At 45.1% G+C, this 17,867-nt stretch overlaps 1 protein-coding gene across 1 annotated transcript in view; it reads right to left on the bottom strand.

Annotated features, from left to right (window-relative positions):
* PAPPA (pappalysin 1) overlaps positions 1-17,867 on the bottom strand; it is a 238,737-nt gene that overhangs the window by 178,062 nt on the left and 42,808 nt on the right. Inside the window, exons 6-7 of the mRNA XM_013007231.2 lie at positions 11,825-11,946; positions 2,889-3,387 (exon numbers count right to left, since the gene is read on the bottom strand). Of these exons, the coding sequence (XP_012862685.2) occupies positions 2,889-3,387; positions 11,825-11,946 (621 nt within the window). The remainder of the gene's footprint in view (positions 1-2,888; positions 3,388-11,824; positions 11,947-17,867) is intronic.

Genomic DNA, 17,867 nt, shown 5'->3' with positions numbered 1-17,867 from the left:
ATCCAGGGCAAAGGAATCCCTAGCAGCACTGTCAGGGAAGCATTAGGCTGCTAACCACAAAATCAGCAGTTCAAAACAACTCGCAGGCTCCAAGGGAGAACTAGGAAGCGATCTGCTCCCATACAAATGTACAGCCTGAGAAATCCCATGTAGGGTCACCCTGAGTCAGAATTCCTTCGATGGCAGTGGGTTTGAATTCCGTGCAAAAGGAGCTTTGATGATACTGTGGAATCAGCCGCTACGCACAAGGTTGATGGGTCAAAGTTTGAGCAACTCTGAGTGAGAAAGAGAAGGTGGTGTGCTCTGTAAAGACTTAGTCTTGGGAATCCTAGAAACAGTTTTGCTCTGTTCTATAGGGTCGCACCTACAGAGAGCGGGTGGTCCAGTGTGACTTTCTCCTTGTAGACCTAAGACCCTGGGGACTAGAGAGGGTAAGTGACTTTCCTGGAATACAGAGTTCTTGCTTCTTCAATTGAATTTCAACCATTTCACACTTAGCACCTTCTGTCTGCTCTCACAGGCTCATAATTCCAGGCGAATAACAATGAAAGCTGTGTTTCAATTGAGGTTTCACGACGTCCATGATTTTTCCTCTCTATTGTTTTATGAAGAGATTTTAAGTGGGCTTATATTTATGGACTTTACCCATCTAGACAACTGAAGAGCTGAGAGAGACAGAGTTATGGGACATTTTCAAGGCAAGGCAATCCTTTAAAATTTAAGTACACTCTCAGTTACACACCCTGGGCTCCTTCGGAGTTCTTAAACAGATGTTCTTCATCTCTGAGTCAATGAGTGGGCAAGGGCTTGCTTGTGATGTGCACATTAATTGCTGGCATGTAAGCGGAAGTGCTGGGAGAGTGTTTGAAAGTGGTTCTGTCTCTTAAAAAAGATTAAACGTTTCCTCCAGAACTTGATTTCTATGAATGATTGGCTTAGTAAATATTTCCAAGGCGATAGAGCAGAGATTTTGGTTTACATTGTCTTCAAACTAAAAAAAGAGCCATCAAAGGCCCACAGAGACCGTTGACTTTGGCAATTTCATCGGATGGAAGAAGAAACAGAGACTCAAAGAGACGGACAACTTGTCATACATTAATATGTGGAAGGGCTGGAACTGGAATCCACGCCTCTAACTCCTGAGCTGTTCTTCCTCTTCCCGGTGCTCGCTTGCACATAGCCTGTGTTCGGTAAGTGCTTTTTAATGATTGACTACAACGACTCCTACTACCCCAATTAGGTGGCTAAGCCTCCTGCATCCTTCTTAAACTGAACACTGGTTATGGGCACTGGCTTTTGTAGTCTGGAGAGAATCCACACCATTTCCCAATCGTGTGATCTTAGACCGTTCGCACACATCCCTGAGCTGTGGGCTCTTTCTCTGTAAAGTCAGAATGATAACAGAGCTGTGACCGTGGACAAGCTGAGAGAAGTAAGAGCTACAAAAACCTTAGAGCACATGGGGTGGAACATAGTACAAGCTCTCATAACTTCATTCTGAGGTGGACTTTCTGGGCTTCTAACAATAAAAATCCCGAGAAGGTCTGAGGGTAGAAATGAGAGAGCTGTGACTCGCAAAACTAAAATAAGGAGATGAGCCTGCTCTCACATAAAAGCTGTGAGAGTATGTTGTGATTGCTCACAAGCAACAGGAAAAGAAAAGCAACAAAAGCATCATTCTAATTGCACACCCCTCACAGGAGGGTCACAAGGAAGAGACGAGCCAGTCAGGGTGCAGTACAGCACTGATGAAACATACAACTTTCCTCTAGTTCTTTAATACTCCCCCCAACCCCAACCCCCACTATCATGACCCCAATTCTACCTTACAACTCCGGCTAGACCAGAGTGTGTACACTGGTACAGATAAGAGCTGGAAACACAGGGAATCCAGGACAGACCCCCCACCCCCCACCCCGACACACACACACAAGGGCCAATAGTGAGAGTAGTGTTACCAAAAGGGGAAAGGGAAGGTGGGATGGATAGGGGGAACTGATCACAATGATCTACATATAACCCCCTCCCAGGGGGACAGACAACAGAAAAGTGGGTGAAGGGAGACAACAGTCGGTGTAAGACATGCATTTAAAAAAAACAATTATCAAGGGTTTGGGAGGGAGGGAGGGTGAGGGAGAGAGGAGAAAATGAGGAGCTGATACCAAGGGCTCAAGTAGAAAAAAAATGGTTTGAAAATGATAATGGCAACAAATGTACAAATGTTCCTGATACAATGGATGGATGGATGGTGATAAGAGCTGTACAAGCCCCCAATAAAATGATTAGAACAAAATTAGAAAGGATTCATTGAGATCTAGGGTCCATGGATTTGAACTTCTCTCCCATTCCATCAAATAAAATAAAACAAATATCTTGACTGATGTCCAGCTTTCAGGAAAACTCTCATTTGATCACTCAGGAGTGTGTCCAGTCCCCGGCCAGCCCGACATAACTTCACCCCCTTTTCATCGACTGAAAAGACGACCAGAATGCACGTCTCTTCTTCAATTTAATATGAAGGAATCCACTAGAAAAACTCCATTCCTCTACTTTCATTGGTACTAAATGACTTTCTCATTGCAAACCTCATTCAACCTCTTTTATCTGATGGTTGGGGAAACTAAGTTTCAGAGAGATCTGGGAGGCTTTCCATCACACAGCAGAGCTCCTACCCAAATATAGGCTCTGGCTTATTGTCTATCGCTTTTCCCATCAAATCAACTCTGCCTTATTAGATCAATTCCACACCTAAAATTGGGTCATGAATCACCAGAAATGAGTTGGGCTATGAGGATCCTTTTTCTTGCAGTCGAGATTTTGTCGAATCTCCTAACATCCCTCCATAGCCCACCCACTTAAACATCTCTCTCGTCAGATAGTGTACTTACGTGTCCATGAATCTTCTATGGAGATGTAGGGTAGAGGCCACATCGTCCTTGAGCGGTGGATCCCGGACTACCTTATACTGTAAGGGCTTACACTCAAGGCAAAGTGGCGTGTCTGCATGGGAGGTCAGCATAGCGGCATCAATCTCCAAGTGCTGATCCAGTGTGTAGATCTGGATCCCTGAGACCTCCTCGCCCACACCCAGGAGTTTGATGGTCAGTGGGACATCACAGAAGACATTCTGAGGGCCCAAGGAGATGTTTTTCCCACTGACGGTCATCAGTTTGATATCATTGACAGCCCCGCTGGAGTCCCAGTCAGTAGAGACAAAGGTCACCCAGATGGTCAGAGATTCGGGGACCAAAGGGTAGCGGAATTCCAGTTCGAGGTAGCAACCTTGAGGCTCAGGACAGGCTGGAGGGACCATGTGCTGGTGGACGCCTGAATTTGGGCTCCATGTTCTGACACTGGACTTACAGGGTTGCTCCACATCTGGGTGGCCTGTGGGGAACAGACAAAATCATGAGTTCCTAAAATATGGTCCTCGGAGTTTTGTACGAGTTTTAGACAAGCCTGGCCTTACTAAAACTCAGCCAGAGAGGATTTTTAGTATCTTGGAGAATCTGCTATATGTGTAGCATCTAGCTTGTCCTTATTCCCATAACACAGATCTTGAAAACATCACCAGATATTTGGTTAAAAAAAAAAAAAAAACAGCCAAAAAAACCCCACATTCAAGTCATAGTCTTTTTTTCCCCCTCCAAGTCATAGTCTTATATGGAGTCTAGGTTCCAATTCCCCTTCCTCACCTCCCACTTGTTGATTATGCTGGAAAGAAGACAGCGACACCTTTGCTATGGGACACAGTAAATCCCATTAGCTTGCTGAATTCTATAAGGACTTATTTCAATTTCACAGGTGAGGAAAAGAAGACTCACCACCACGGAGCGAATTACCCGAGGTCTACAACTGACGCGTAACGGCCAGCATTAGAATCCAGTTCTAGCTCATTCTAAGCCCATAAAATTTTTTGTTTGTTTGTTTAAAAACAAAATCCCATATTGGCTTCACTGGACAGTAAAATAAAGTAGAATCCACGTGCTACTACTGCCTTTGGAACAACCAACTCGAAATGCCAGAGAATTTCCCACAAAAAGAAGGTGGCTATGGATAGGATCTGGGAAAACGTGTCTAGAACCGTGAATGAGCTGGACAGTAAGTCGTCTTGGAACCATCTCCATCTTCTCTCGCCTCCTCTCCGTCCCCCATGAGGTCATTCCCTACCACTGAGCTTCTCTGTGCGCGGTCTGGTCTGACTCAGGCAGGGGAGGGCTGAGTCGGGGGTGGGGACAGAAAAGGAGGGATTCTTCTAGTCTTTCCCCAGTGACCTCAGCCTGAAGTGACTTCTGAATGTTTCTCTGCTGAGGTCACTAGTCCGAGGCCCTCTGAGAACTCTTTTTGCACTGTTGAGAAAAGTAAACAGGACTGCATGTAATGATTGGCTTTAATTTACTTAAAGGAATCCAGTGAGAGAGACGAATCAGCTGGTGAGTGGACGACAAAGGATCTCAAGTCAATCAATTAGTCGCTTTAGTTTTTCATCATCACTAGTGGCCAGTGGGGCTGAGGAGCTACACATTTCTACTGCTAAAGGGAAACTGCATTTTTTTTGGTCTCAAAAGGCTTTGTGAAGTTACAGTTTACCAGGAATCATGACACTATGAACACTTGCGAGCCATTGAAGGTGGGGAAGCTAGTCCAGTACCGGCTAAACATGCCTGCTTCCGCCTTGCCTCTGCCTGGGCAAGGGAGAAGAGGGAGGGAAGAAACAGTGGAGATGAAGAGAAGAGGTAAGAAAAGGGGAACAAAGAAATGCACAAAGACTTTTAGGATATCATGAACAAGAAGCAATGTCAACAATTGCAAGGTTCCCTTCCCTTCCCACCCCTCCCTGGGCTCAGTGCTCTCATGGATTCACAGAATCTGCCAGTTGGAAGTGACCCTGAGGTTGGTGTGAAGCATCTAGGCTCATGCCTTTCTCCTCGTCTACTCCCAATGCCCTGAGTGGCTCTCTGGACTTCGTGGGTTATTGGCCCACATACACGGGATCTTCAAACCGTCTGTAGTAAAATAGACTGAAAAGATAATGGAATTTTTCCGTGAATTTTTTGGAGCCCCTCGTATATCACTTATTCATCTAATAAACTTTTATTGAGAGGCAGCTCATCTGACTGTCTGCAAAATCCTTTAAGACAGTCATCATTTTTGTTCCCTTCTTTTTTTAAATAGCTCTGTTTCTCTCAATGCATGGGCACTCCACTGAAGACCATGCTTGGCCCATAGAAAGTCCACGTTCAATCTTTGTTGAATGTTACGATTGAGTGACTAAGGCTGATGGAGTCTTGTACCCACAGTCCACCAGCTCAGAGATGATTATACCAGAATCTGACCCAGAAATTGAGTTTCTACTTCTTCTGGCTATGTCACTTGTGTGTGCAGCTCAGTCATGACTGCTCAGCTTTTCATCCACTAACGTGCCCGAAACCTGTGCTGTTTGAGCTAGGAGTTAGCAATCACATATGACCCTTAGAATGATTAAGAATGAAATAAAATTTTAAGTCCAATTCTTCACATACAGGCTATATTCCCAGGGCCCAAAGACAACCTCTAGCAATTGTACTGCATCATGTAAGGATAAAAAATATCTATCATTACAGGAGATTCTTTTGAGGAATGCTGCTGTTAACTCTGACACTCATTGATTGCCAATTTCCACATGTTATTATGATGATGATGATTAACGCTCCATTTTTTTGTCAAAGTAATTTGTGCTTATGGTTAAAAAATGGAAAATAAGTGCAGTGAAAATGAGCAGGGGAAACAAAATCACACTTTCTTATAAACATAAAGGAAGAATTCCAAACTTTCTCTTATTTCTTTCCCATTCCTGTTTCTACGTACTGTATTTACTTTGTAAAGCTATTCCCTAATTTATTTCACAGAGAATGTCATTTACTTAACAAATGGACAGATCTAATGTTTAACATTGGAGCCATGGACTTGTGAAGTTTTCTTATGTTATCATTATCATTGTAAAGACCCTGTTAAATCTGAGCTCTTACAATGAGGGCTGAAAAAGCACAAATACACTTGGTTGCTGGCCGGGAAGAGGTGCTGGAGAAGCTGCGTTGAAGCCCACACCAACCACCACTGAATTCAAAGACTTTCTACTCACTGGCCTGTGATCCTCCTGCATTCGGCATCATTGTGTGTGTTTTGTGAGTTTGAGGGGGACTTTGTAGATTGGTGTTGGACATATGGGCTAAGTCGGTCTTATGGGCTTAGACTGGATGGGGTTGGGATGCTTTCTGAATTTACACTTACCCTTTATATAAAACTCTCTCTTATGCATATATGAGTTTCTGTGGATTTTTTTCCCCTAGTTTACTCAGACTAACACAGAGTTACAGCGTCGGAAGCCCACAGGAGCTGGTGTGGCCACATGTCTTTTCTTTGCACATATAAACTAAAGTGGTTAGGAATATGCATCTAAGTGTTTTTGAGTAAGTCTGCCTTCAATGAAGATTCCCGGGCTTCCATGTATGAAGGCCACTGACTTCACAACTTTGCACACAGATACAAATTCTATGTTTGGAGCATGAGTGACAGTCCTTTGAATCTTGGGCTTCCTTTAAGGAAACAGTCAGAGGCTGCCTGACACACAAAACTCCTTAGCCCCTTCACATCAGCTGGTTTCCCTTCATTCTTGTGATCACACGTTGTTTTGGATGAGATCCAAATTGGTTGGATAATTTTACGGCCACGAATGGCATCTGGGAGAGTGAGATTGGATTGATTGGGTCTGCCCTTGACGTCATTCTAGGCTTCCTGGCTGATGGTAGGTGCCAGGTGAACATTCCACCCCTTTACAGGGTTCCTCCTGGAATTGGCAGGGCATGGAGCTGCCTTTCTCCCTTTCTTGGAGAAACCGATTTTCAGTGCTAGGAAGCCACTAGAGAGCAAAATGACAACTCTGTTTGGCTCATCCTTCCTCCCTGGTTTCTTGTCAGTCAGCAGAGGGACCAAATGCTTTCCAAAGGACAGGAAGGTAAGTAAAGCCATTATGCTCAAGTCAGTAAATACCAGTTGAAGTCTCAGCAAAGCTTGTGCTTTTCTGGCACGGGACATCAACTCGCAGACATGAAAGAGCTCCCAGGGTCATCCAGCCCAACTCATCACCAAAGCAGCAACCTCTTGAACAATCTAGGACTTCAGAGACTAGCCAAGCACATCATGCGCCTTGGCTCCTTCACCCTGCTAGTAAGTGCATGATGTAGGGTTTCTGAAACAAATTTGACAGAAGAGATTCGAGGAATTCCCTGGTGGGCATAGGATCTAAGGCGATATTCTTGCCCCAGTCAATGCAGCAGGTTTTGAAGTGACGGAAGGTGGGCTAAAATATCAGCTACAGTACTTCTCAGTTGTGTCATCTACAGGATTGCTAGGGAAATCAGTGTGGATAAAACCCGTAATGGATGACCCAAATGTATTCGGTCTGCTCTAAAAAAATGGAAGAAAATACTGGCAGGAGGAGGTATGTCAAGCAAGGAGGTGAGAGAGAATGTGAGACCAGAGGACTGATTTTAAGTACAACGAGAAGACAGTGAGCGATGAGGCTAGAAATCTGAGCAGAACCTAGAATATGAAGGTCTTGCATTCCACGTTAAAGAAATGATTTTATTATTATTATTATTTATTTGGTTTTTTTTACTGAGCACAATAGGGATTTTGGACAAGACACAAGATTTGTCTTTTATATAAACTTCTATTTACAGACACAGCCATCCTCCATCCATCCATCCATGACAAAGCCCCATGGAGGACTGGGTCTGTGTTCTGTGCTATGGCCTGGACAAAGGAAGCAATAGAGGGGTTAGAAGGACAGGGTATAATTTCTAAGGGGGAGAAATGAATGGTGCTAGTAGATTGACGTTATGTGTGAAGCTGTGCAGTCATAAGGCTGAGATGAAGGGAGACAGAGAAGAGGGAAAGAAGGAAGCCAAAGGAGGAAGATCAGAAGGAGGGAGAGAAGGGGGAAACGAGAGTGAAAAAGGGAAGGAGGGAAGACATAAAGGAAAGACAGGGAGGGAGGGAGGAGCAAAGAGAGGGCGGGAGGAACAAGGCAAAGAGAGGAAGGGTTGAGAAACAAGAGCAAAGGCCTAGCTACTCCATTACTAATGCACATCCTTTTTGCCTACATGGAGCAGAATATAAAGTTACCAGTTGGCGTATGCTGTCAACTGGAAATAAGGTCTTTATATATTAGAAATATACATATACATATTTATGGCGATCTAAACTTATAAAGATTATACAGAGACCTAATGGATAGATGCTGATATACACTGCAGCTGTTGATTGACACAAATATACTTATAAAAACAAAGTGCCCAATTGTTTTCAATTTCTAGATGAATTCTGAAGCATGCCTAAAATATTCTAGGCAAAAGAATGGGGCAAAGATTCACACAGGTAAAAACAAATTGAAAATATCTGGTGTTCTGTGTTAGTTTTTTCATGGAAGACTCAATACTTGGGATGTTATAGGATTGCAAATGTGGTGTGCAAGGCAGTCAGAAACCCAGCTACCAGATTCCTGGCTCATAAGTATAACACAGTATTGAATACATCAGGAAATGTTCATCTATGGAATGTAGTTTTGATCAAGCGATATGAAAATGGGTTTTTTTCCCTTGATCTCACCACATTGGGGACCAAAGACAAGTCTTTCTGTGATTGTATTTACCTTCTTTGAGAGGAAGTTTATAAAACATAGCAGATGCTCAATAAATATGTTAACATGGAACTAAAGAGAAGTTGCAGCTTCGTCCACTACTAGAGCTGAGAAGGACATGATAATTCAAGTGTGTCTTCAATGGATAAGGGATCAGCTTCAGGGTAAAGCTGATGGCACAGAGCAAGTAGATGACAAGGTTGGGACCAAGATGCAGTCCCCTTCCTCATCCCTCCATGTGCTTTACCCAACACCACCCATCTGTTTGGCATTGCTCCTGGAGTTTGTAGCTTTTTGTTTGAGCAGCGCCAACACTTAAACATGCAAAGATAGATAGGATGAAAATGAGTGGAGAAATAAATGGCAGAGCTTGACTCAACAAATAATAGCTTATTTCTTAGGTCTGAGCCAAAGGATGCACTAAAAAAAAAAAGAAAGAAAGAAAAAGAACTAAAGTCTGTCCCTGGCCTGGATGTGCTAAATTTACATATTCTCAAGAAAAAAACCCCAGCTGCTGAGTTTTCCTTTTTCCTTGGAGGACTGAGTCAGCCCAGGGAGTGAGGAGGCTCGGGGCTTCCAGTTGAACTCAGCTCTGTGTATCACAGTATATGGGGTCAAGGACAAACTCGAAACACACTTAAGCAATTGAGAGTGGGGTTGGATAGGGGTATGGGGAGATGTCTGGAAATTATTTCAATCAAATGAGCAGTAGAAGAAATCAAGATGGTTTTAACTAGAGAAGCTTCAGGGGAGAGTCTTGCTGATTCTGCTTCTTAAATACCTCTAACCTCAATCACCTCTCCCTATTCTCATTTCCACTGACCTCAGCAAGGCCATGGCCATCAGCTGGATTTCTGTAACTGCCACCTAACGAGCCCTTCCTTCTAAACCCCTCCTCCCCAACTTGCTTCTCAAGCAGTCCTTATAGCAGGCACACAATTACTGTACACCTTGCTCAAAAAAAGAAACACTCAGACCTTCTCCCTATTCCCAGTGTAAATTCAAACCCATCCTGATCTGGCTTTTATTCCCCTCACCAATCTAATCTCTTCCTCGCCCCTCTCACACTTTAAACTTTTAAAATATTATTGAACTCTTGTTCACATGAGTTATATCTATTGAGAGTTGCCATATTATAAATGGAAACTGAGACATTCTTAAAACACAGGGATGCACAACACCACACAAACACACACAAGATAACACCAATGTTTACGGCAGCTCCAGTCACAATAGCCAACAGGGAAAAACAACCCCAATACCCATCAACAGATGAATGGATAAACCATGGTTATAGAGCCATCCTATAGATTACTGTTTAGACATGAAAAGGAACACATGCTACAAGATGATAAACTTTGATACCATGCTAAATGAATAAAGCCGATCACAGAGGTCATATATGATACAATTCACAGGTATATGAAATGTTCAAAATGTGCACATCCATGGAACCAGAAAGCAGGCTAGGGGCTACAGGGAGCTAGAGAGAGAAGGGGCTGCAAAGAGAATGTTTCATGAGTATCCAGTCTTGTTTGGGGTGATTAAAAAAGGAGTCTTGGAACTAGAGAGTGCTGATGGCTGCCAAACCTTGTGAGTATACGTCACTCCACTGGGTGATGTACTTTAAGATGGTTCCAAAGGTCAATTGTGTGCTATGTGCAACTCACTGTGCCAGGTATGCGATCTCTACGGCCAGCACGGATAAGTCAGCCTCACTCTACGAGACTATGCAGTGTTAACAGGTAGAAGAAATGTATGTTTTCTCTTGTGAGAAACAGTATGGTTGCAGACTTCAGCAAGACCTTTCTTACAAATGGAGCTAGTGTGGGGAGGCCTAGAACACATCTCAACTGGCGCTGGGGGAGCTTCAGTGAGGGAGATCCAGAGGGGGTTCCTGTCCTGGCTGGGAACTGGGGCAGGGTGACCCTGGCATCCCTTCCAAGTCTGACGGTGGTCCTGTGAGGTTGAACGGAGGGTCTCTCCCAGACATCCTTCTTGCTTCACATCCCAGATGGATTTGTTTAGTGTGCTTGAGTTAGACTCTCCGTTTTAAGTTACTTCAGAAGATAACACAGTATTGTGCCATCATTTTTCTCCCTTGCTTTCCTCTCTGATCCTTCTCCTTTGCCTTATTCCATCTCTGCCCCTGCCCGCGCCCACCCCCCTGCCCTCATACCCCCCCTTCCCGCCCCACTGCCTCTCAGACTTCTTTCTCCATAGATAGAGGAAACGGGAGAAGTCCTCCCAAAAAGCTCAATGAGGAGTCACCAAAGGTTCCGCTCCCTTTAATGAACTGGTGTAAGAATGTCCCCACCCAGCCAGCGACTGTTGGCGTGAGCCGGCCTGCCCAGGAGCAGGAGGGGCGGAGAGCAGGAGTTTGATGGGCGACTTTCTGAGGGGAGGGTGAGCTGGAAGACCGGGAGGGAAGGATGTGCTTCACCATCCTGACTTCAAGGGCCAAGTCTGAACCCCATGAAAGAAAGACTGCAGAGGGGGCTGGAACAGCAATGTGCCAACCATGTCCTGAAATTCCCAGCAGCACTATTTTAGGGCCAAGGAAGAAAGTACAACAAAGCATTGGGCAAAAGGCATTCTCTTAATTCCTGTAAACAAAGGGTTTGGTAGTGGGCATGATTGCAAGGGAGCAGAGGGATCCTTCCCCTGCCATGATCCTGGGGTGCTTCCCTCACTTTTCTTGTAGGTTAATGGATCCCAGGAAGGAGGGTATGTGGGAGAAGAGTTGTGCCACATGTGGCAGGGCCCTGCATACTTCGAGAGGTAACTGAGAAGGTCTTAAAGATTACTGATGACTTGAAGCCCTCAAATGTGTGTGTGGCTGCGAGTGCGACCTCATGTGCAGCCACAGGCTGTTGAGACTAGCGTCAGACACAGCATGCTTCTCAGTTGTGTGCCCTTGGGCAGGTATTTAATATGCTGATCCTTTTGTTTCTTCACATGTGAAGTGAGAATGACATGAGTTGGGGCAGTGCAGATGTCCGAAAAGTATCTGTTGAATGTGTCCATGAATACTAGCCCTGTGGACTGAGTTTAAGATGAAAGAAGAGTGGTAGATGAGCGAGACCATCCACACCACCAAACTCCACATGCTGTAAAAGGCTGGTAGACAGAACGTGGGCTCACCTTCTGCTTCTCGCGGGCTCCAGTGTCCTGAAGGACCACAAGGCATCGGGGAGGAGGCGTTGAAGGCGAACTGCACAAGGATTCTCCCTTCCAGACAATGGTCACATGCTGATCCCAATTCTCTAGGAGGCCCAGGAGAGAGGGAAAATGCACCGACTTAGGAACAGTTGAATTCACCTCGGTCCAAAACAACAGAGCAGCAGAACGCAACGTTGCGGCGAGCCCCACTCCTTTCCACAAACATCAAACTTTCAGAAAATGACTGTCCATGCAATTCTGTGCATCAAGGACCTTCTTAGGGAAGACAACGTGGCTTCCATTCTGATGATGGAGATACATCTCTAATTTCAAGTGGAGCAGACTCAGGAAGGCCAAAGATTTACTACCAACACTAATATGACTCTCCTGGGTCATCAAAGAGTCCACCAGGAATTTTCTGGGTGGTTGAAAGAAAACCTATTGCCCCGTGTTGACCTCAAAATGGACTCCGTGAGCCACAGTTAGCAGGTACGGATCATGTGCCAGCTGCCAGCCTGTGCGCTCAACATTCATTACGGAGAAAGAGCATGGCTCCTTCAGCCGAAACATTAGTGGGCTGCACTAGATGATGCCTAAAGAAGTTTCCAGCCCTGACATTCAAGGAGGGATGAGTCACTCCTGGAGTTCTCAGTCAACAGCAGTTTCCTTCTATGCCATTTAATTCATTGTAGCAGCTTTCCAAGGGGTGAGCCAACCCCTCAATAGCACTAGCCCCAGCAGTGGAATATGAGGGTGGCTTCCCCCACTGTCTTCTGTATCTGGATTCAATCTCCCTTTGGCCACAACAGCCTGTGGGATCCTACTTGTTCTCCAGACTTGGCATTGATTTAGGAGGCAATTGCTGGGCTGGGAGATGGATCAGTCTGCTACTCCTGTCTACTGTGGACGAAACACTGCAAATCTGAGCCACCTCTGCAGAGCGGCTGGCAGTTGAACCCGAAGATGTTAAGAAGTGTTCCAGCTCAACCCATATGTCTTGTAATGCACTGGCCTAGCTGATACCACTTTCTGTGTTTCTGGAAGCATTCCTATGCTAGGGCTACGTGAGAGGGTGCAACGGAGGAGCCAGGTCTCAAGGTCTTCCTACCCCTGAAATCACCTGGGGAGGAAAAGCCTGGTGTGGAAATCAGTGTGCTGGTTTCTGCCCTCCCGCCTCCCCACAGCTACCAGGGAAATAATTTCAAAGCCAAATAGGAACAGGTCAAGGTACTATTCCATTGGTGATTCATATCCTTTATACGCAGTCTTTTACACACTGGGCCATCAAAGCCAAGACCCTCTGAATGCAGTTCCCTTAGCACTATAGCCCGACTTGTCGGCACTCCGGGCTATTTCCAACTGCAGGCTCTGCCAACACCCCAAGCCTCTCAGAACATTCTGCTCTCTGCCCATAAGGCACTTTCCTCCTAGCTGTTGCGCTCCATCTCTCATGGTTTCCCTTGGACATCATCGCATCAGTGAGCATTTTTTCAGTAGATAGATGGGTTACTCTATAGAGACTGTGAAGTCCTTTGGGCTCAGGACCATGGCTTGTCATTGCCGTTTCCCTTGGTGGCCAGCACTCACAATGTTACATGGTGGCAATCAACCTACACTGTCAAATGGAAGAATGACTGGATGACTCCTAGTCACACAGACACGTTTCTAGCACTCGTGACTGGTCTAGCAGGGCCTGCACATTGCAGATCCTGATTCCTCAGCCTGATCACTGTAAATATAAGACCAGCACGTAGAATATTTTCAAGCACAGTAGTATTCAGCGATAGAAGAATGATTAAATAGCCCATGGTTAATCTGCTCAATGGAATGATAAGCAGCTATTACAGTAATATTTCCAACGATTATGCAATCGACTGAAAAAATTATGGATGCAAAAATGCTAAGGAGGAAACTCAAACTCAAAACTGAACATACAGCAGTACCTCAAAGCTGTTTGAGTCACTCTATGCAACCCAAGATTGTCAGCAGTGAATTCTGAGTAGTGGAACATAGGATTCCCTCCCTCTCTCCATTAGTATTTGTCTGCATTGAAACACATTCATAAGTAAGTATGAATTCTTGTTGGACTAGTCATTATCAAAATTATACAAATACCATTGCGATCAGGGTGTCAGAGGAGGAGACTGATTTCCTCAGCAGAGTTCTGTTACAATGATTACAGTCCATGCCTAACACCCCCCCAGTCACATGACTGGTTTTATGATCACCATGAAGTTATAACTGTTTGGGGATTATGAATTTTGCTGACCTCAATGGTGATTGAAACTTTCCCCCCATAGTTCCTTGAAATGTTCTGTTCCGTGTGATACACATACAATTACCTAGACTTTATTGAGTCCTTAGTCCATCCAAAGTTCCCAATAAAGTCTTTGATGAGTAAATAAAATGCCACCCAGCTGAGAGTCACACGACTTGTTTGCACAGAGTCTCAGGAAATAAGCATGTTCCCTGGAACCATTCACTGATGGCGACACTCGCTTCTTTCACCTATTCCATCGGTTCTGGTACTTACCTGGCCTGCTGTCCCCTTTTCAGAAAACAATGACTCAGCACCTCCTTGGCCATGAAAATCTTTTGTATTACAGTCCATAATCCAGGATTAAATGTAGTTAATCTGCCTTTTCAGCTCTCCTGGATCTATCCAGTGCCCCCTCCCCAGGTCTACTCCCCAGGGAGCAGTATTACCCACTCTAGGAAACACTGATCTATTCATACAATCGATGATTACTGAGGAATCTCTGGGTACCATTGTCAGTGTTAAACATTGCCCACACAAAGACCAAGAGTCAAACAGCTGCCTGTTCAGTTCAGCTGCTTCTGGCTCCTGGTGACGCACGCATGCCAGAGTCTAACTGGGCTCCATATTGTTCTCCGTGGTTACTTAGGCGGATTTCTCTGCCTTTCTTGTGAGGCACGTGTGAGTGAATTCAAATTTCCAGTCGTTCACTTAGCAGCTGCTTGGACATCTTAACCACTTACACCACCCAGGGGTCCCCATTGACCTCACAGAAAACACAATCCCCTGGTATCAACTTCATTCCAACCCTATAGGGCAGGGTAGAAGTGCTCCACTGAGTTTCAGAGACTCTAAACCTTGGCAGAAGCAGGCTGCCTCATCTCTCTCCTGCAGAAAACTGGTAGGTTCAAAACGCCAACCTTTCAGTTGGCAATCCACTGTGCCACCAGGACACTGTCTTTGACCCACCAAAGCAGACATGGCTGCTGCCTCTGGAGGACTGGCAGTCCAGTGCAGACAATGGTTAATCGGCATAACGGTAAGGTTGCACCCTGTGATAACGTGGAGAAGGAAAGAGTAAGAGGATTTGCGGAATGGAAGGAGCTGCGCTCCTGAAGACTAGAGTGCTCATGGAGGGGAGGCCATGCGCACTGGAACCTGACAAGTGGCACAAAGAACAGCTTTAAGAGCCTGGTCTTCTATGCCTTTCCAGGTTCCTAAATAGCCTGAGCAGATAACCCACGGCTTGACCCATAGGGGCTTTCAAAGAAGCCTGACTGGCAGGAGCCACAAATGATGGAAAGGTAGCACGAGCCGACTTTGGAGAGGGGTGAGGGCTGAGTTCCGTAAGATTCTGTAGACCACCCTTACATTATACCCCTAACCAATGGTCAGCTACAAGAGAGAGGCGCACCAGGCATGGCAAGACATGATCTGATTCACATTAAAAAAAAAAAAAAAGATTAGTCTGGGCATTGAATGAAGAATCACAGGGGTGAAAATAAAAACAAAGGCAGTAACTAAAAAGCAAGGCTATGAGGTTGGCGATGGCAGGTAAAGAAAGGCCTTATTTTGCAGATTAGGAAGCTGAGATTCACAAGGACAAAGTAATTCGCCGAAGACTGCAGTTTAGAAACTCAGAGTTAGCCTGTGTCTTAGCAAAATCAGGTAGTAGAGATGAATATCCAGGGAATATAATATGTACTTCTTACCTGTAGGGTTCCGTTGACTTTTTTAGGTACCTACACACACACACACACACACACACACACACACATCAAAGGGGCACAGAAGGTAAATAATTCTGAGGAAGATTGTTCTTCTCAACTGGGGTACTAGGAAAGAGTCAAAGCTTAAAGTCCCAAGGCTCCACTCCCCAACAAGGTAGCCTGCAGTCACACGTGGCTGTTTTAATTAAAAAAATTTAATTCCTATCAATTTCACAATGCAGGTCTTCTGTCATACTGGGGTCAGTCCTAGAGAGTCATAGCCATGCGTGGGAACTGGCTGACACTTTGGGCAGCGGAGTCCTGGAGCACAGTGATCGCCATCGTTAAAATCAACTCCACAGCAAGGGGCTCTGCATGGGCTCCATGAGTGGGGACCAACTCAGACACATAAGGCATCTCGTTGGCATCTAGAATGCTACTAGTTATGCCAGTTAGTAAGTTATGCTAGTGGGGACTAGCTATGCCAGTCAGATTTCTCTCCTCTGCATCCTTGGGAGAACTGGGAAAGGAGTCACTCAAATCATTTTCTCTGTTCTGAGAAGTTGACAGAGGCCAATTAGCAGACAAAGGCTAGAAATGCATTTGGCTTGCAGCTAGAAAGACTGAGGCAGGAGAGGCAGAGGAAATCAATGGGGTCACAGAGACCTCAGACCCAGGACACTTGATTCCCAGTCCCTTGCTCTTTCCAAAACGCCATAGCCAATTGTCCAGATAACTGAAACCATCTAGTCAACACATGTTTGCAAGACAGATACAAATAAAGGAGTCAGAAAAACCAGGGTGGCCTTGAATTATTTACTCAGTTGCCCATGTGTGAGGACACAGGCTGTGGGAGGATCTGAATCTGTTTTTTTAAGGAAAATCCCTGTGTTCTCTTAGACCCCAGATGTGAAGAACAGCAGGAGGACATGAGGATGGCCAGGGGGCAAGAGGTTGGCATTGATGGATGTAGTGGAAAACGCCAGAGGTTTTTGCAGGGAAAGAGGATTTTCAAGTAGCTAAACAGGGCTGAAAAAGTTTGCCTGAGATGAGAGTAAATATTTCTTGAATGCAGAGTGTGTGATAGGCAGTGGTGCTAGGTAAAGGATAGATGCCATCTGTTGAGTTCCCGGCAAAAGTCAGATGAAGGGGTCACTGTTAACACCTTTTTATGGAAGAGGATCAGAGAGGTGAGATGTCTGTTCCCAGGTCTCACAGGCCAGAGCGGGGAAAGCTGAGAACGAAGCCTAAGGCAACCTGCCATCAAAGCTGGCACACTTCGGACTAAATCCGCTGGAGTGAGTGTAAGCTCGGCTAAATCAGTTTGAATGAGTATAAGCTCGGCATACATCAGTGTGTATGTGTGTGTGTGTGTGTGTGTGTGTGTGCGTGCACATGTGTGTAAAATACATAAAATGCAGTTCCATGTCTTTACAGCAATTTATTGAACTTGTGGACCGACTTCCTTTAGTCATAGACTACGGTCGGCGTAGCTGTTAACCGTAATTAGACATGTTTCTAAAACGTCAGTTTTAATTTAACATATGATAACTCCGTTATGAAATCTTAAGACTGAACAGAATAGCTATTGTATGAGCCTCAAGTACCAACTGACTATAGGTTATTAAAAACATATTGATTGAGGCTGAGGGCACGATGTAATAGAGACATATCTCATTACACAACAATTAACCCTCCAATAGGCTTCCAACAATCAGATGGTATTTATTTAATGGACAATAACTGCTTTATGAAATACAAATTGAATACATACACAGGATGCTTCATTTACAAAACTTCCATTTTTAAGTGAAATTGAGGCCAAGGCTTGACCAAAAGGCTGATACTTCTCATCGCCACAGAACAAATAAATAAATCTACAGGCTGCTGCAAAGACTGATCTGAAGTGTCGCACGAGGTTTTCCAAACGCAGCTCGGAGCTCCCAGCGAGGGCAGCTTGGGGCAGGGAGAAGGCGGGGGTTTCCTACAGAGCGCCTGGGAGAGCATTTCCTTCCCCCATGGTCACATTCACCAAGCTGCCGGGCGAAGGCTCTACATT

This window comes from Echinops telfairi, unplaced genomic scaffold, assembly GCF_000313985.2.
Source record: "Echinops telfairi isolate 266 unplaced genomic scaffold, ASM31398v2 ScPeMD7_7410;HRSCAF=8448, whole genome shotgun sequence".
NCBI lineage: Eukaryota > Metazoa > Chordata > Mammalia > Afrosoricida > Tenrecidae > Echinops > Echinops telfairi.
This window is presented reverse-complemented; position numbering and strand designations above follow the sequence as displayed.